Source organism: Silene latifolia, chromosome 9, assembly GCF_048544455.1.
Source record: "Silene latifolia isolate original U9 population chromosome 9, ASM4854445v1, whole genome shotgun sequence".
Classification (NCBI taxonomy): Eukaryota; Viridiplantae; Streptophyta; class Magnoliopsida; order Caryophyllales; family Caryophyllaceae; genus Silene; species Silene latifolia.
In genome coordinates, this window is record NC_133534.1 from 5,648,773 (window position 1) to 5,668,155 (window position 19,383).

Below are 19,383 nucleotides of genomic sequence, written 5' to 3' on the forward strand. Positions count from 1 at the left end.
AATTAAAATGGACCAGATTCGAACAAGATGTGTTACTTGTACAATTTCAATTCGTTACTGATCATAAACATGAAAACAATCATGAAACATCAAACAAATATGAAAATTGGGGAAAACGGTATCAAACACAAAAATTAGGGTTCTAATAATTTGGGTAAAAATGATAAAATACATATCAATAGTACAAATTGATGAAGAACTTACCTTTGAATATTGTTACATGCATTCTTCCTTCTTGATGGAATTGTCAATTGGTCTTTTTTTCTCCATTTTTAGGTTGAAGTTGAGAGGGTTTTTGAGTTTGATTTTGGGAGAGGTGTGTATCGTCTGATTTGTTTGAGGTTTAGTTGTCTTTTTTTTAAAAAAAAATAAGTATTAAATTGGGCTGTGAGATGTAAAGTGGGCCTGTTGTATACTATTATCATACAACAGGTTGTACAATGTTATTTGCGCTCTTTTATAAGACCGTTTTATAGCATAAAACAGGTCCAATAGAAAGTAAGCCCAATTAACTGATGAAAAAGCGACATGTAAATAAATGAAAACAGTATTGTAGAAACGTGGGAAGCAGTTAAACAGAAAAAAGACGGAAAGCGCCGCTATAATTTTTCATTAATATATTTATCAGTAGGTCTTCTGAGTTTTGAGATACCGTTTCCCACTAAATTAGTGGGCGACATAACATTAAAAACAAAAAATAAATAACTCTTTCCTCGTATTATGTGAGAGGTCTCTCAATAACGCTATTGAGAGACCGCCTCTCTAAAGTTTTTGTGTATATTCATGCAACTATTCATTTCAATTTCCTCCAACATTATCCATCTCCCTACACCATTACACCAAAGTTTTGGGAGAGACGGTCTCTCAAATTCCTTGAGAAGTATGAAATTGAGAGAAGGTTAACTACGCATGTTGACCTACGTAGCACGGACATTCCTCCTAACTAGCCGTCCCGTGTCCGACACCGTGTCGGACACTCGGACACCCGACACTCGTCGAACACACGCCTAAACATGTTATAGTTCACACGAGGAATAAATTCTCAAAAAAGATTGATTAAAGATTTTGTTTGGGTGCGAAATTAGAATTAGTTATAGTTAAGGTCGAATTTTACTTCCAGTTACCTAAATTTAGTATCAAATACACTAAATTTAGAATCAAATACATTACAATAATAAATCATACGTTATTTATAACCATAAAATATTTTTTTATTGAATTTGAATAGCGTGTCCCGTGTCCTAAATTTCATGGGATGCCGTATCACGTGTCCGTGTCGTGTCCGTGTCCGTGTCCGTTTTGGTGCTACCTAGATGTTGACTAAGCCTAAGTTGAATGTGTATTACTCCCGTGAATTACAACTCTGGTGTATCCGACATTATATATCGATAATTAGCTTGTAAATCTACCCGGAAGGAAGGTGTAACATATATCATCGATTCATCGATCATCAAGGACTACAAGCTCTAAAAAATCAATGGTGTACAGCGGCAATGAAAAATGGATTAAAGAGTACTTTTAGTCGATACAAAAATCAATTCTGAGACTTGCTTTGATGTCCTGTTCCTACTCCATCGTCAATAGTCGATTCCACAGGTAGGATTTCCAATGCAAGGAGCTGACAGGCAGGTGTTCTCACCAGCATTTGACCAGCCAAAACCCGTATGGATCCAAATTTGGGCGGGCGGGCGTGTGGCCATCACGAAAAGCAATTCCGTCTTGCGAATGTCAAATAACCAGTGTGACCTCTTGTTTCTGCACACGGCTTAGCCATCACTGTTGTAGTAATGGAAGCGTTTATTGCACTGCTTTTCTCAGTTGAATGCTGTCTTTTTTTGCAAGGTGGGGATTTGAAGCTGACATTCTCGTCTCCTTTGCTTGACTCAGATATCACTTCTTTGACTTCGTAAGTTCTCAAGAGAACCTCAAACGTTCTTATATCTATATGAAAAACACAAAAATTTACTTATTGGAAGAACCCTAGAGCCATTGGTAGAGTATTATAAGCCATTCCCACAGGTAAACCAAGTGAAGCGAGGATGAACAAGACCGGAGTAATTTCGATTTGAAGAAAGAGTTACCTGTAAATTTGGTTTTAAGAGCTTCACATGAGCGCTGAACTTGCTCGATGCAGGGGGAGAATGAGCACAAAATCCCATCTGGTTTAAGCATTTTTCCAACTGAAGGGATGGCAAGCCAAGGCTGCGGCAAGTCCAAGAACGCAGAATCTGCCTTGCCAACGAATTCATCAGGAAACCCCTCGCCCTGAATATCCCGAACGCCGACTGTAATCAAGCTGTTCACGCCTGTCTTCTCAAAATCCTCCCTATTTTGTGAAAACAAACGTCATTTCTCAGTACTTAGTCGGATGTTACATATGTTTGGCTACAATTTTAGCAACTGTCCAGCACTCTACACTATCAGGGATTCAGGGATGTTTCCGCTTTTTGGATAAAAACACACTAAGAGTTGTATCTATTTAAAACGAAACAAGGGAAACTCAATTATTGTGGTGCGGCCATGTGGAATAAAGACCTCGAGAGGCGACAACGACCATGAACCCATGTTCAGTGTGCATTATTAAATATACGGAAATTTCCCATGGTACCCTCGAACTTTGGCATATTGCACATGGTACCCTCATTTTAAGTTTCTACGTTGCCCCTGTGTTTATCTTTTTCATTCCCTAAATACCCTTTTGACAAACTTCCGTCGTAATGTTGTTACTCGTATGACTTATGACACTTTTTTTGATAGCATAACATACTCAATTACTCATCTAATTACTCATAGGAGTAACGGCATTATGACGGAAGTTTGTCAAAAGGGTATTCTGGGAATGGAAAAGGTAAACACAGGGCCGACAGGGGTACTAAAATGAGGGTACCATGTGTAATCTGCCAAAGTTCAAGGATACCATGGGAAATTTCCGTTAAATATAATTGGAAGGCAAGCTAACCTTGCTGAAGCAGCCCTCTGCTGATGAAAATCGAAAGTATAGACATGACCAGTGGGAGCAACAGCCCTTGCAAGCGAAGTGGTGAGTGAGCCACTACCAGTACCAGACTCCAAAACCAAACATCCAGGAACTATCTCCAAGTACATAATAACAAAGCTAATGTCAGCAATGTACAATATCTGGGTCCTGTGACTTAAAACCAAAGTCCACAACTCCGGCGTAGGTGCTAAAAGGTAAACAAACCCCTTCTTATTGCTGAATACTTTACACCCAAATGGCTTTCCAATCCAATCCGAATGCTTGAACATTCCAAATCGGTTTTGAAGCACCGCACCCTCAGTTACCTTAATGGGCTTCATTTGATCATGCCGTTCATATACTACCACTACGTCCCCATCTTGAATCCGGGTTTGAAGAGAGAGTGATTGCGAAGGATCGGTTGGTATCATATTCCTCGTTTTATGCTTTAAAAGACTGATTCAACAACAATAACAACAACATCAGAGTCTTAATCCCAAAATGAATCATCCTTTAGAACTGTCCATGGGTGAACGCACACCTCAAAATGCGAATAGAAAAGGGAAAATGAAAAACAAAAGGAAGAGCGGAAATGTAAAAAAAATCATAGGCTTATAAAAAAAATTCAATACTTAATTCATCTGGGCAGAGATGCATGAAACAATCTTTAGAATCAAAACATACATGTACTAAAACCAAATTTACAGTTTTTGTTAACCTCAATTAATTTAAATTACAGATTACTGTAGGCAAGATTCTGCAATTACACTAAATTACTTTGATTAACAAAATAAATTGTTAATTTACTTAACAAAGGATTAGAGAAAACTTACCCGCTTGAGGAATGGGAAGTGGCAAACTGGCAAACTTAACAAAGGGTTACAGCAAACTTCAGTCAGTTTTTCAATGTAGGAAACTGGCAATCGGGTTACTCGAATAGGCGGTGGGTTATGAGTCGGGTCAAAGCAAGACATGTTTGATCAGATCAGGTTGGGTTATAAGTCTCATTAAAGACGGACATATCCGTCACAAGTTGAAGACGGGTCAAATAATAACCAAGTGGGTAGATAAGACAAAAGCAGAATGCCTAGGGAGTAACATTTTGTTTTTGTCTTATCTACTTATTTGGGTATTACTTGACCCGTCTTTAGCTTGTGACGGATATGCCCGTCTTTAATGAGAATTTGTGATCACTTATATGTCTTCGCCTTGGGTGAATATCAAGTTAGGTTATTAACATATCTTTTACTTATCTAATCTTAGATAGCAAACTTTATGTTAAAATGATGTAAAGTGTATAGTATATATTTTAGTTTTAAGTGAAAATATTTAAGGCCGGTGTGAATTTTGTCTTATTCATCATTATTAAAGTAAGTTGTTAACGGGTCATTGATCGGGTTGAGTCGATATTGGGTTACAAGTCAATTCAAATCGATTTGAGTTGGAAAAAATAAGGTTGTGATTTTTACCATTTTAAAGTCAAGGTAGGTCAATTTCAATTCACCCAGTTTTCGAGTTTATCACTTTATCCAAGTCTGCTTTTAGGGTGTGTTTGGATAGCAAAAATGGAGGGAAAGGGAGGGGAGGGGGGAGGAGGGAAGGGAAAGAGAGAGAAGGGAAAAGGAGGGGGAATGGGCTGTAGGTGTTTGGATACAATTTCCCTTCAAATCTTGCCTATTGTAGAGAGATTTTGATTAGGCTTGGAGGAGGGAAATTGAATCCCTCCAAATCTTGCCTATTATGGAGAGATTTTGATTAGGCTTGGAGGAGGGAAATTGAATCCCTCCAAATCACTCCCCCTCCATTTCCCTCCCCCCTCATTTGCTATCCAAACAAAGAATTTTAAATCCCCACTCTCCCTCCCTTTCCTTTCCCTCCAAATCCCCCAATCCAAACACACCCTTAAACAGTTTAGGTTGAGATTTTTTCCGGCAAATTTAGCCAAATCAAATTGAAGTTGGAAGTATTTGTAAGATAGTATAATACGATATAATGAGGTGATTATTATTAATGAATCGGTTACATTATATAGTAGACCGTCTTGGAGGATAATCCAAGAATAATCCTAAATATCCTAAATGATAATATTATGATAACCATAATATTATCTTTCCACATAATAATATATTTCCTAATATTCTATCCTATCTAATATTCTATTCTAATATTCTCTAATAGTATTTAACAAAATGGTTTTTAGGTAGGTTCGGGACTCGCATGGGCCACATGGCTAGGTATGGGTAAATACTAGAATCACGTCGTAAATCTCCATTTATCTAAAAGTCCTAACTAGTCAGTTCTTCCTCAGGATAATTGAACGTGTTATCATCGTTTTGACATGTTTAAAAAAACGACGACAACAACTACTACTATTCTAAATGATCATCCTATAACAGAGACGAACCTAAAATAATACCTCGTGCTCCATAGTAAGCAACACATGTGATAACATATACTTTCTCCTATTCACTATATTCTTCCCTTTTCCTTTTTGCATAAGAAATAAGAAAGTTAATTTGGACCACACAAAACACACTACCCTACATGCAATCGAATTTAGACCACATAAATCAACCCAAAAGAGAAAATAGGGAAGAAAACCTGAGTAATCCGAAAAGGGAAATAGGGAAAATTATAGTGAATAGGAGGGAGTACGAAGTTTTTATTTTGTAAATATGAATTCCAATGATAATGAGAACACAAATTCTTGTTTCAGACGGACACTTTTGGTCTTATTTGTCAGACGAATAAAATGTTGCAATTTTTTAAGAAAATGTAACCAATTAATTCACAAAATGTTATGACTAGAGGTGTCATTTTTTACCCTGAAAATGATGTGAACAATAATGGTAACATGTTATCAAAAAATAACAACATTTTATTGTAAAATGATGACATGTTACCCGTCTTATTTCAGACCAAAAGCAATGGTCTTAAGAAAAACGGAACGTAATGAGAAGGATGATAGACATTATTTTATAAAGGTTTTTTGTCAAACACAACCTTTAAAAAAAAAATTCTTCCAAACACCACCTTTAAAAAAAAAGTTTGTGAAACACAACCTTTAATAAATTTTTTGTTGTCAAACACGACTTTTTGGCCGAAGGACTTAACATTTTGTAATGGGGTAACTTTCAGTCGATGTTTGAGATAGCAAACGATGTCGGTTTGAGGCGTTTTTGGACTCGTTGGAAAGGTGGAAATACAAACTTTCCAGGGGTTATCAATACGATGGTCAAAGGCGGCTTTATGTGGGGTCTGTTATTGTGTAAAGTAAGGCTGGTCGGAGAGATTAACGAATGGTCAGGGATATTTAGTGGGTCTTTTAAAGAGGTTATGATGCTTTGTTTGGTCTGAAAATTGGTATGTAGGTAGCGGGGAGTGTAAGATAGGCCGTAGTTGTGTTGTTTTCTGTGCTTGTTTGTTGTAAGTGCTGGTTTGAGGTGAGTGAATTGACCCACAAAAAAGAAATCCTACTTTGACATTCTTTTGAATGTTTTTTACCTTCAAATTAACTCCCCTCGAACCACCACTTGTAACCAATAACCACAAAAAACAACACAACTACGGCCTACCTTACACTCCCCGCTACCTACATACCAATTTTCAGACCAAACAAAGCATCATAACCTCTTTAAAAGACCCACTAAAAATCTCCGACCACTCGTTAATCTCTCCGACCAGCTTTACTTTACACAACAATAGACCCCACATAAGGCCACTTTTGACCATCGTGTTAATAACCCATGGAAAGCTTGTATTTCCACCTTTCCAACGAGTCCAAGAACACCTCAAACCGACATCGTTTGCTATCTCAAATATCGATTGAAAGTTACCCCATTGCAAAATGCTAAGTCCTTCAGCCAAAAAGTCGTGTTTGACAACAAAAAATTTATTAAAGGTTGTGTTTTACTAACTTTTTTTTTAAAGGTGGTATTTGGAAAAAAAAAATTTAAAGGTTGTGTTTGACAATATGATGCGATCACATAAAAAAAGGGATTATTTAATGGTAAAAGACTAAAAGGTGATAATTTTGTGTTAAAAAGTGACAACTTTTTATTTTTGGTGTAAAGGTAGCCTAATGGCGATTTTGATGTTGACGCGATTATGAGCACCACCAATCATGACTTTATCAAATACTCCTTCCAATTTCATTTATTGTTCTTCTTTCCTTTCCATCTATTTTACTTATTGTTCCCTCTTTCCTTTTTAGGACAACTTTGTGTGGTCCAAAACTAATTTGATATGGGGTCATGTGTATTGTGTGGTGCAAATTGATTCCCTTATTTCTTATGTCAAAAAGAAAGGGGAACAATAAATGAAATTGGAGGGAGTAAGTTAGTTGACACGTGGAAGTGACCACTCTTTATAAATACAAAATAGTAACTTAGGCTCTGTTTGGTAAAACTAACCGAAAAGGTAGCTGAAACCTGAAAAGGTAGCTGAAAACTAAAAAACTTCCTCCGTCCCATACAATAATATATAGTTGCTTTATTTCCCGTCATAAAATAAAGCAAACGTGAACTATTCACCGAGACTGTTTAGTTTAGCTACATTAAATTCAGTTCAGTTCAGCTGCATTAAATTAAGTTCAGAGTTTCAGTTCAGCAGAACAGGGCTTAACTCTTACATCAGTTTAGTCCAGCTCCATTAAGTTCAGTCCAGTTAAGACAATTTCAGCCCAAAATATCGGAGCCTGACTACTACTGCATGTCTCCATCCGTCCCATACAATAATATATTTTTGCTTTATTTCCCGTCATAAAATAAAGTAAATGTGAACTATTCACAAAGACCCGAGGGAGTAAATGAGTAATGCACGTGAACATTTGACAAACACCATTGGGCTTTGAAACGGTAGGCTCAAAACGCAGCGGCCCAGCCCATCTTTGGAGAAAATTGAATGTTAAAAACCCTAATTAATGACCTAATTGAAGTTATATAATCCGCCGATTTATCCCCTTTTCTCACAAAAATCACAATAGCGCTCTTTCTATTCCTCCAGTTTTTCTCAATTTCCCCAAATCTTTTCAATTTTTCAATTTCTTTTTCAATTTGTTGTTATTATTAGCAAAGCGAAATGATGAAAAAATGAAATAATTATCATCTGAAGTTTATTCTATGTTGAATTAATTCATTTACGCCTTCAAAGTTCTCTGATCGCTTTGCTTTTACTCTTTCCGTCTCGATTATTTGTTTACCTCTTATTTTCATTGTCATGAATAAATGTTTGAGACGGATGATTGATTAAGTTTATAATTTGCACCAATTAATACGTAACATGACGTAAAATTATGTCAGAAGTTACACGAGCTTGGTGCTAGATATTTTCTTTCTCTTGCTATTTTGTGGGTTAGTATTACTTTGATTATTGACCTGCTTGTTTTGAGAAAGATATATTTTCTTCAATTTCAAAGGTATTTTGTTTTTTTTTTAATTTTAGTTTAATTCACTACATTTTTAAAATTGCGTATTTGATCAAAGGTAGTGTGAATTGTATTGATAATTGGGAAAATTAAAGATTATAAAGACAATAATACTCCGTATTTGACTTCAAGTTTAATTAAGTGTTAAAATTCTGAAACTAGTGATCTCGATTCATCCTAACAAATCAGTAAAAGGTATCGTAAATTCTGTTAAAAAAAATAAATTAATTTTCGGCTGCGAATCAGAATATATAACTAACTTAATTAAGCGGGGAGGGCCAACATTCAAAATCGTCTAGAGGTGGCAAAATTGACTCGATTTGATAAGCTAGATTAGTAAACCACGACATGAAAATGATCCGATGTATGACCAGGAATTGACAAAACTCAATGCAACACAAAATGAATTATTTAAGCCTGACCCAAAATGATACGAACCAAAGCAGGACCAGGAATTGACACAATACAAAGCGACCCAAAATTAATTATTTGAAGCCTCACCCAAGAGGCAACCTTCCCAAATGTCTTCCGTTGCTATTCTAATTTTGCTTGGTCGCTTTATCTGACCCGAGTAACTTTCTATATGATTTTCGGAATTTTATTCCGGGAACCTGGAATCCCGAAAAACTGTGTATTATACTTCAATTTGAGTCGGAGGTCGTACCGAACCCAGTTTCTTTTTCTCCCTGTTTTTCAATCATGCGTCCGAGGTCATTTCAGGAGTTAGCCTATTCGATTCAGCCTCAAATAACGAGCATTAATACATTTTTCACGATTATCTGAGGTTCAACGAATGCTGGATTATGGCATACCCGCACCCCAAATGTCTTCCGTTGCTACTCAAATTTTGCGTGGCCGCTTTATCTGACCCGATGAACTTTCTATGTGATTTCTGGAGAATTTTGTTCCGAGACCCTGAAATCTCGAAAAATCGTGTAACCACTTTAATTTCAGATGTTCGGGAGGTCGTACCGGACCCAGTTTCTTTTTCTCCTGTTTTTCAATCACGCGTCCTAGGCCATTTCAGGATTTAGACTATTCGATTCAGCCTCAAATAACGAGCATTAATACATTTTTCACGATTATCCGAGGTTCGACGAATGCTGGTTTATGGCATACCGGCACCCCCAAATGTCTTCCGTTGCTACTCAAATTTTGCGTGGCCACTTTATCTGACCCGAGAAAACTTTCTATGTGATTTCCGGAAAATTTTGTTCCGGGACCTTGGAATCCCGAAAAACCGTGTATTATACACTTCAATTTAGCCGTTCGGGAGGTCGTATCGGACTCGGTTTCTTTTTCTCCCTGTTTTTCAATCACGCGTCCGAGGTCATTTCAGGAGTTAACCTATTCGATTCAGCCTTAAATAACGACCATTAAACGAGCATTAATACATTATTCACGATTATCCGAAGTTCGACGAATGCTGGTTTATGCCATACCGGAACCACCAAATGTCTTCCGTTGCTACTCAAATTTTGCGTAGCCGCTTTATCTGACCCGAGGAACTTTTTATGTGATTTCCGGAGAATTTTTTTCGGAACCCTCGAATCCCGAAAAACCGTGTATACACTTCAATTTGAGCCGTTCAGGAGCTCGTACAGGACCCAGTTTCTTATTCTCCTTGTTTTTCAATCACACGTCCGAGGTTATTTCGGGAGTTAACCTATTCGATACAGCCTCAAATAACGAGCATTAATACATTTTTCACGATTATCCGAAGTTCGACGAATGCTGGTTTATGGCATACCGGAACCCCCAAATGTCTTTCGTTCCTACTCAAATTTTGCGTGACCGCTTTATCTGACCCGAGGAACTTTTTATGTGATATCCGGAGAAATTTGTTCCGGGAACCTTGAATCCCGAAAAATCGTGTATACACTTTAATTTGAGATGTTCGAGAGGTCGTACAGGACCCAGTTACTTTTTCTCCCTGTTTTTCAATCACACGTCCGAGGTCATTTCAGGAGTTAGGCTATTCGATTCTGCCACAATTAACGAGCATTAAACGAGCATTAATACATTTTTCATGATTATCCGAGTTTCGACAAATGCTGGTCTATGGCATACCGGCACTCCCAAATTTCTTCTGTTGCTACTAAAATTTTGCGTGGCCGCTTTATCTGACCCGAGTAACTTTCTATGTGATTTCCGGAGAATTTCGTTCCGGGGCCCTCGAATCCCGAAAAATCGTGTATTATATACACTTCAATTTGAGCCGTTCGGGAGGTCCTACCAGAACCAGTTTCTTTTTCTCCCTGTTTTTCAATCACGCGTCTGAGGTCATTTCAGGATTTAACCTATTCTATTCAGCCTCAAATAACGAGCATTAAACGAGCATTAATACATTTTTCACGATTATACGAGTTTCGACGAAGCCTGGTTTATGGCAAACCGGCACCCCATAATGTCTTCCGTTGCTACTCAACTTTTACGTGGACGCTTTATCTGACCCGAGGAACTTTCTATGTGATTTTCGTAGAATATTGTTCCGGGACCCTAGAATCCCGAAAAACCGTGTATACACTTTAATTTGAGATGTTCGGGAGGTCGTACCGGACCCAGTTTCTTTTTCTCCTATTTTTCAATCACGCGTCATAGGCCATTTCAGGATTTAGCCTATTCGATTCAGCCTCAAATAAGGAGCATTAATACATTTTTCACGATTATCCGAGGTTCGACGAATCCTGGTTTATGATATACCGGCACCCCCAAATGTTTTCCGTTGCTACTCAATTCTCCGGAAATCACATAGAAAGTTCATCGGGTCAGATAAAGCGGCCACGCAAAATTTGAGCACCAACGGAAGACATTTAGGGGTGCCGGTTTTCCACAAACCAGCATTCGCCGAAACTTGGATTATCGTGAAAAATGTGTTAAATCTCGTTATTTGAGTCTGAAATCGAACAGGTTAATTTCTGAAAAGAGCTCGGACGCGTGATTGAAAAACAAAGAGAAAAAGAAACAGGGTCCGGTACGACCTTTCGAACGGCTGGAATTGAAATGTATAATACATGGTTTTTCGGGATTCCGGGGTCTCGGAACAAAATTCTCCGGAAATCACATAGAAAGTTCCTCGGGTCAGATAAAGCGGTCACGCAAAATTTGAGCACCAACGGAAGACATTTGGGGGTGCCGGTGTTCCATAAACCAGCATTCGCCGAAACTCGGATTATCGTGAAAAATGTGTTAAAGTTCGTTATTTGAGGCTGAAATCGAACAGGTTAATTTCTGAAATGAGCTCGGACGCGTGATTGAAAAACAGGGAGAAAAAGAAACAGGGTCCGGTACGACCTTCCGAACGGCTGAAATTGAAGTGTATATGAATACACGGTTCTGGAGCTACGAGGAAATAAACAAATTACTAAAGAGTTAGGTAGAGAGAGGAAGGAGATGAATTATTACTTGGTATTATTGAGTAAAAGGAGGGAAAAAGGGATGGAAGTAAGTTGAGAGAACGTTGACCGGAGTTAAGGAGCATGAAGGTAGGAAATTATGAAATGTACGATATCCCCACTAGAGGGTGTGAGTTAATGGTTATATAGGAGAGCAGGACGACGTGTTAGCCGTAAGTTTTGAGGTATTAAGGGAATAAGAAGCTTGTGGAGTGTTGCAAGATCTGAGATTTTGGTGGAGAGTTAGGTAGCGATATGATAAAGGATAGACTTGGGAATAATGTTGAGGTATGTTTTGTTGATGGATTGGATGTTCGTATTTGGGAAGATAACCAAACAGAGGAAACAGATTGTTATATTAAGAAGTGATAGTAAGAGAGTAGTCACATGAAGGATGTTGGTGTCATAGTAGTGTCACTAGTGGCTGAGGATGATGTTACTTTGGGGAAGTTAGCTGTTCTAATGAGGTTGATTTTGTGGAGGTGGTTAGTATGTTTGGTTGTGAGGAAGTATAAGATGTGGATATACGAGGTGTTTGCTGGAAGTTGGGTACTGATGTTATGGCTACATTTTGGGAGGGGTGATAATTGTGTGTAAGAGAAGATATGTTAGGAAGGGCACCTGAGTTAAGTCCGGATAAGAGATATTCATTGTCAAGTGGTAACTTACGTGATCAGGATTGACTAGTTTGATGTGAGTATGGGTCTATGATGTGTATAAATGTTTGTGTGAAGTTCTGAACTCACGAGAAGCGGTATGGTGTGATAGTCATAAAGTTGTTATATGAATGTTTGTGATATATGTTGTGTACGCCAATCTAATGGAATGAGGTTAAAAAGGTAATAATTTGATTGATCTGGCATGGATAGTTAAAATCGTAGGTGTATTGATGATACATGTATTTTCCGTGAAAAGGTATGGATGATATGCATGAGATTCTTGTATGTTTATTCCGTATAAAATGTTGTGTTATGGTCGAGTAAAGCAGTTTTGAGTAAGTTTTCTTGTCCGAAGAGTTATACTGAGTCAGTGTTTGTGGGAATTATATGTGGGCGTGATGTTTATCGATGTGGTTGTTGTGCCTCGAGTGGTGATCCAGGCATGGTACTTCATGTTGTGATGCGGGCATTTTCGCACTGCTGTGCGGCTGTTGGTGGCGGTGTTGCGATGCCGTCACCGGTTGTGGTGGAGTAGTTGAGATGATTATGATACGAGTTTTCGAAAGTGCATACCAGTTAAACATAGATTGTTGTTTTGTTTGCTGTTCCTTGTGAGTTTTGGTTGAACATGTAGATTGTTGTTTTGTTTGTTGATGTTTCTTACCAGTTTCGGTTTGGGAATGAGGGTAGAGTATGATATGAAAGAGAGTTGTATATGTTTTCGTTGTTGTCATGGTATAGTGATATTCTGTTGATGGGACACGATTGTGAGAAGTTATTCTGATAATTTTGATCTTGTTTTAAGATGAGGCATCGGTAGTCATAGTCATGGCAAGCGATTCGTGGAATATGTGTTGTAATGATCTGAAAGCGGCAGGTGGTTCATAATCTTTTGTTGAAATTGTGAGTGCAGGATATTGAGAATTGGTGTCATGTTAAGTTATGTATGAGTTTTGCGGTAATGAAAGAAAAGAACTTGAGGATCTAGTGTGAGTGTACGTAACGAGTGTGGATCGTGAGTTATGCTTTTGGGAGATAGGTGCTTTACATAGAGAGGTATATATGTTGTTTTGCAGTAATAATGGAGAGTTAGTATGGTGATTTTGCTACGAGTTTTATGGTATAGGCTATGTGGTGTGCCGAATGAGTTGAGGTATGATAAATGTTTAAGTAAGAGAGCCTTGGATATATACATGACGAGTGTTTAGATTATAGGTGGTTATCTTTGACATGCGGTGGTGATGAGGATAATGAGACGATATAGCTAGGATTTAGTATTAGTGAGTTACGAGGACGTAACATTTATCTTAAGAGGAGTAGGATGCGATAAAAGAGATTTAGATGGTTGTGCATATGGTAGTATAATTGGAAGTAGAGTGTTGGTGTAGCATAAAGGACGGATATTTGTTTTGATTGATTTTATTAAAGGTCAATAAAAGAGATTTAGATGGTTGTGCATATGGTAGTATAATTGAAAGTAGAGTGTTGGTGTAGCATAAAGGACGGATATTTGTTTTGATTGATTTTATTAAAGGTCATGACCGTGCTTGTAGTAGTTCGATGTTGAGGAGTGTGAGAATTTTTCGATAGTGTTGATAAAAGTGGATGATGATAGTAGTTCGATGTTTAGGAGTGTGAGAATTTTTCGATAGTGTTGATAAAAGTGGATGATGATATTTATGAGTTCGAGAGTTTTGGCAGCTGGATGATGATGTTGATGAGTGTGAGTAAACTTCGAGGACGAAGTTCCTTTTTAAGAGTGGTAGAATGTAACATTCCGTTTGATGGTTGATCTTCTTTTGTGGATTGTCTTGGTATTGAGTGCTATTGAGTGTTATGGAAGTGAGAAAAGATTGGAAACATTATTTTGTGGTTATTCGATAATGTTATGGAGTCTATACCGAGAGGATATGTTATCTAGTAAGCGTGGTTAGTGGAGCTGGTGTTAGGTGTCCATAGGTTGGGTTGGAACTTCGGGGATGAAGTTCTTTTTAAGGGGGGAAGATTGTAACACTACGGATTTTATAAGCTAAGTACTCGACCGAGTAGAGCCTACTCGGCCGAGTAGTGTCAAGAGTGTAGTCTGTTTGGATTATGCCGAGGAATACTCGGCCGAGTATAGTGAATACTCGACCGAGTAGAGGATACTCGGCCGAGTATACACTTTACTCGACCGAGTATCCGGTCTGGCGAAGTAATGTTTCCGCGGTTTTGGTTAAAATGATTAGAGGTTATACATAATCGTTCGTCAGTTTCTAAAATCATTTCTCCCCAAAAACATAAACTACGTTCATTCTCCTCTAATCATCTTCATCAATTCCAAGTCAAAGGTCGTCGATTGGGGGTTCTAGCATCTCATTCCGTGTCAATCGCCGTAGTAAGTGTCTTATTCTTGTTCATCTATTGTCATTCTTATAAGTTAACAAACCTTAATTTGGTTAATTTGGGGGTTTAGGGTTTTGGTCATCATATGTTGTTGATTGTTGATTATCGTTGTTGTAGGTGATGATGTGTTACTAGTTGTGCATTTTTATGATTGATTACAGCGTAGCGGATTGCGAAAAGGTAGGGTTTCCCTACTCAGTTACTGTTAATTGAATTAAGACTGTGCTTGTGTTGTAATTGTTGTTATCTACTGATCATCGGAGTATGGGTGTTGTGATGACGGTGGTGATGTGGTTGTATTGTGACAGTTGTGGTGTTGTGACAGCTGTGATGCTGTGGTGTTGTGTGATTGTGGTGGAGTCACTTGCGGGAGTGGCTTCACACCCTAGTTCGCCCTCCGTGGAACCCGTCACGGGAGGGGATGTGCACATTAAGGGACAGAGATTGTTAGTCGCTCGTTGATGAGCTGGACTTGGTGGGGATGGGCTGCGGTCACCCACTGGCGGAGTGGATTACCTGTTGCGATGGGTAATCTGGCAGGGCTACACACTTCGGTGTGTAGTCAGTTACTATGGAGGGTGATCAGTCGGTTACCTTGTTTGTTTGTCTTACCTTGATTGAATGGTACTGACCCCGTTGTCTTATCTGCGGTGATCCATTCGGGGATGGTGAGCAGACTTGACAGGTATTGCATTTGGTGAGCTTGTGCGGTCATGGGGAAGTCGTCATCACCAGTTGTAGTATCACAGTCACGAGTCTTAGCTATGATTTTGTAGTTGTCCTCAGTTGTATTCACTTTATTGGTTTTGGTTTGGATTTGGATTGTTGTAAACATTAATACTTTACAGTACTTCTAATAAATGTGTTTAGGACGGACGCTTTTGATTTATACTAACCTCGGGCAACCGAGATGGTAACAACCTTTCATCTGGGGGGGTAGTCTGGTAAGGTACCTTGGTATGGGGGTGTTCTGACCGGTGTGCCACAAACAAAAGATTTGAAACTCGGATTATCGTGAAAAATGTGTTAGAGCTCGTTATTTGAGGCTGAAGTCGAACAGGTTAATTCCTGAAATGAGCTCGGACGCGTGATTGAAAAACAGGAAGAAAAAGAAACAGGGTCCGGTACGACCTTCCAAACGGCTGAAATTGAAGTGTATAATACACGGTTTTTCGGGATTCCGGGGTCCTGGAACAAAATTATCCGAAATCACATAAAAGTTCATCGGGTCAAATAAAGCGGCCACGCAAAATCTGAGCACCAACGGAAGACATTTGGGGGTGCCGGTGTGCCACAAACCAGCATTCGCTGAAACTCGGATTATCGTGAAAAATGTGTTAAAACTCGTTATTTGAGGCTGAAATCGAACAGGTTAATTCCTGAAATGAGCTCGGACGCGTGATTGAAAAACAGGGAGAAAAAGAAACAGAGGCCGGTACGACCTTCCGAACGACTGAAATTGAAGTGTTTATTCCCCGTTTTTTCGGGATTCCGGAGTCCCGGAACAAAAGTCTCCGGAAATCACATAGAAAGTTCCTCAGGTCAGATAATGTGGCCACGCAAAATTTGAACACCAACGGAAGACATTTGGGGGTGCCGGTGTGCCACAAACCAGCATTCGCCGAAACTTGGATTATTGTGAAAAATGTGTTAAAACTCGTTATTTGAGGTTGAAATCGATCAGGTTAATTTCTGAAATGAGCTCGGACGCGTGATTCAAAAACAGGGAGAAAAAGAAACAGGGTCCGGTGCGACCTTCCGAACGGCTAAAATTGAACTGTATAAAATACACGGTTTTTCGGGATTCCGGGGTCCGGGAACAAAATTCTCCGGAAATCACATAGAAAGTTCATCGGGTCAGATAAAGCGGTCACGCAAAATTTGAGCACCAACGGAAGACATTTGGGGATGCCGGTGTTCCACATCAAACGAGCATTCGCCGAAACTCGGATTATCGTGAAAAATGTGTTAAAGCTCGTTATTTGAGGCTGAAATCGAATGGGTTAATTCCTGAAATGAGCTCGGACGCGTGATTGAAAAACAGGGAGAAAAAGAAACAGGGTCCGGTACGACCTACCGAACGGCTGAAATAGAAGTGTATAATACACGGTTTTTCGGGATTCCGGGCTCTCGGAACAAAATTCTCCTGAAATCTCATAGAAAGTTCCTCGGGTCAAATAAAGCGGCCACACAAAATTTGAGCACCAACGGAAGACATTTGGGGGTGCCGGTGTTCCACAAACCAGCATTCGCCGAAACTTGGATTATCGTGAAAAATGTGTTAAAGCTCGTTATTTAATTAAGGCTGAAATCGAACAGGTTAATTTCTGAAAATAGCTCGGTCGCGTGATTGAAAAACAGTGAGAAAAAGAAACAGGGTCCGGTACGACCTTCCGAACGGCTGAAATTGAAGTGTATAATACACGGTTTTCGGGATTAGGGTCCGGATCAAAATTCTCGGAAATCACATAGAAAGTTCCTCGGGCGGATAATGCGGCCACGCAAAATTTGAGCACCAACGGAAGACATTTGGGGGTGCCGGTGTACCCAAACCGGCGATTATTTGAAACTCGGATTATCGTGAAAAATGTGTTAAAGCTCGTTATTTGAATTTGAAGTCGAACAAGTTAATTCTGAAATGAGCTCGGACGCGTGATTGAAAAACAGGGAAGAAAAAAAGCGGGGTCGTACGACCTTCCAAACGGCCGAAATTGAAGTGTATAATACACGGTTTTTCGGGATTCCGGGGTCCTGGAACAAAATTATCCGGAAATCACATAAAAGTTCATCGGGTCAGATAAAGCGGCCACACAAAATCTGAGCACCAACGGAAGACATTTGGGGGTGCCGGTGTGCCACAAACCAGCATTCGCTGAAACTCGGATTATCGTGAAAATGTGTTAAAGCTCGTTATTTGAGGCTGAAGTCGAACAAGTTAATTCCTGAAATGAGCTCGGACGCGTGATTGAAAAACAGGAAGAAAAAGAAACACGGTCCGGTACGACCTTCCAAACGGCTGAAATTGAAGTGTATAATACACGGTTTTTCGGGATTCCGGGGTCCCGGAACAAAATTCTCTGGAAATCACATAGAAAGTTCATCGGGTCAGATAAAGCGGCCACGCAAAATTTGAGCATCAACGGAAGACATTTGGGGGTGCAGGTGTGCCAGAAACCAGCATTCGTCGAAACTCGGATTATCGTGAAAAATGTGTTAAAACTCGTTATTTGAGCCGTTCGGAAGGTCGTACTGGACCCAGTTTCTTTTTCTCCCTGTTTTTCAATCACGCGTCCGAGGTCATTTAAGGATTTAACCTATTCGATTCGGCCTCAAATAACGAGCATTAAACGAGCATTAATACATTTTTGACGATTATCGGAGGTTGGACGAATGCTGGTTTATGGCATACCGGCACCCCCAAATATCTTCCGTTGCTACCCAAATTTTGCGTGGCCGCATTATCTGACCCGAGGAACTTTCTATGTGATTTCCGGAGAATTTTTTTCCGGGACCATGGAATCCCGAAAAATCGTGTATTATAAAAACTTCAATTTGAGCCGTTCGGAAGGTCGAACTGGACCCAGTTTCTTTTTCTCCCTGTTTTTCAATCACGCGTCCGAGGTCATTTAAGGAGTTAACCTATTCGATTCAGCCTCAAATAACGAGCATTAAACGAGCATTAATACATTTTTGACGATTATTCGAGGTTGGACGAATGCTAGTTTATGGCATACCGGCACCCCCAAATATCTTCTGTTGCTACTCAAATTTTGCGTGGCCATTTTTATCTGACCCGAGGAACTTTCTATGTGAGTTCCGGAGAATTTTGTTCCGGGACCCTGGAATCCCGAAAAACCGTGTATTATACACTTCAATTTGAACCGTTCGGGAGGTCGTACCGGACCCCGTTTCCTTTTCTCCCTGTTTTTCAATCACGCGTCCGAGGTCATTTCAGGAGTTAAACTATTCGATTCAGCCTCAAATAATGAGCATTAAACGAGCATTAATACATTTTTCACGATTATCCGAGGTTCGACGAATGCTGGCTTATGGCATACCGGCACCCCGAATATCTTCCGTTGCTACTCAAATTTTGTGTGGCCGCTTTATCTGAAGGAGGAAATTTCTATGTGATTTCCGGAGAATTTCGTTCCGGGACCCTAGAATCCTGAAAAACCGTGTATTATACACTTCAATTTGAGCCATTCTGGAGGTCGTACCGGACCCAGTTTATTTTTCTCCCTGTTTTTCAATCACGCGTCCGAGGTCATTTCAGGAGTTAGGCTATTTGATTCAGCCTCAAATAACGTGCATTAAACGAGCATTAATACATTTTTCACGATTATCCGAGATCCGATGAATGCTGGTTTATGTCATACCGGCACCCACATATATCTTCCGTTGTTACTCAAATTTTGCACGGCCGCTTTATCTGACCTGAGGAACTTTCTATGTGATTTCCGGAGAATTTTGTTCCGGGACCCTGGAATCCCGAAAAACCGTGTATTAAAACACTTCAATTTTTGCCGTTCGGGAGGTCGT

The 19,383-nt window shown here is 39.4% G+C and overlaps 1 protein-coding gene and 1 non-coding gene across 2 annotated transcripts; one reads left to right on the forward strand and one right to left on the reverse strand.

Moving 5' to 3' along the window:
• Window positions 1-1,416: 1,416 nt before the first annotated feature.
• On the reverse strand, window positions 1,417-3,954 carry LOC141598856 (uncharacterized). Its single transcript, XM_074418665.1, has 4 exons — window positions 3,811-3,954; window positions 2,960-3,433; window positions 2,082-2,326; window positions 1,417-1,941 (listed from the first exon to the last, which is right to left on the reverse strand). The coding sequence occupies exons 2-4, from the start codon at window positions 3,406-3,408 to the stop codon at window positions 1,700-1,702; spliced, it is 936 nt and encodes a 311-aa protein (XP_074274766.1). The 5' UTR covers window positions 3,409-3,433; window positions 3,811-3,954; the 3' UTR covers window positions 1,417-1,699.
• Window positions 3,955-8,050: 4,096 nt separating this feature from the next.
• LOC141604042 (small nucleolar RNA R160) lies at window positions 8,051-8,141 on the forward strand. Its single transcript, XR_012525867.1, has one exon. It is a non-coding gene; the product is annotated as a small nucleolar RNA R160 (small nucleolar RNA).
• Window positions 8,142-19,383: the final 11,242 nt, after the last annotated feature.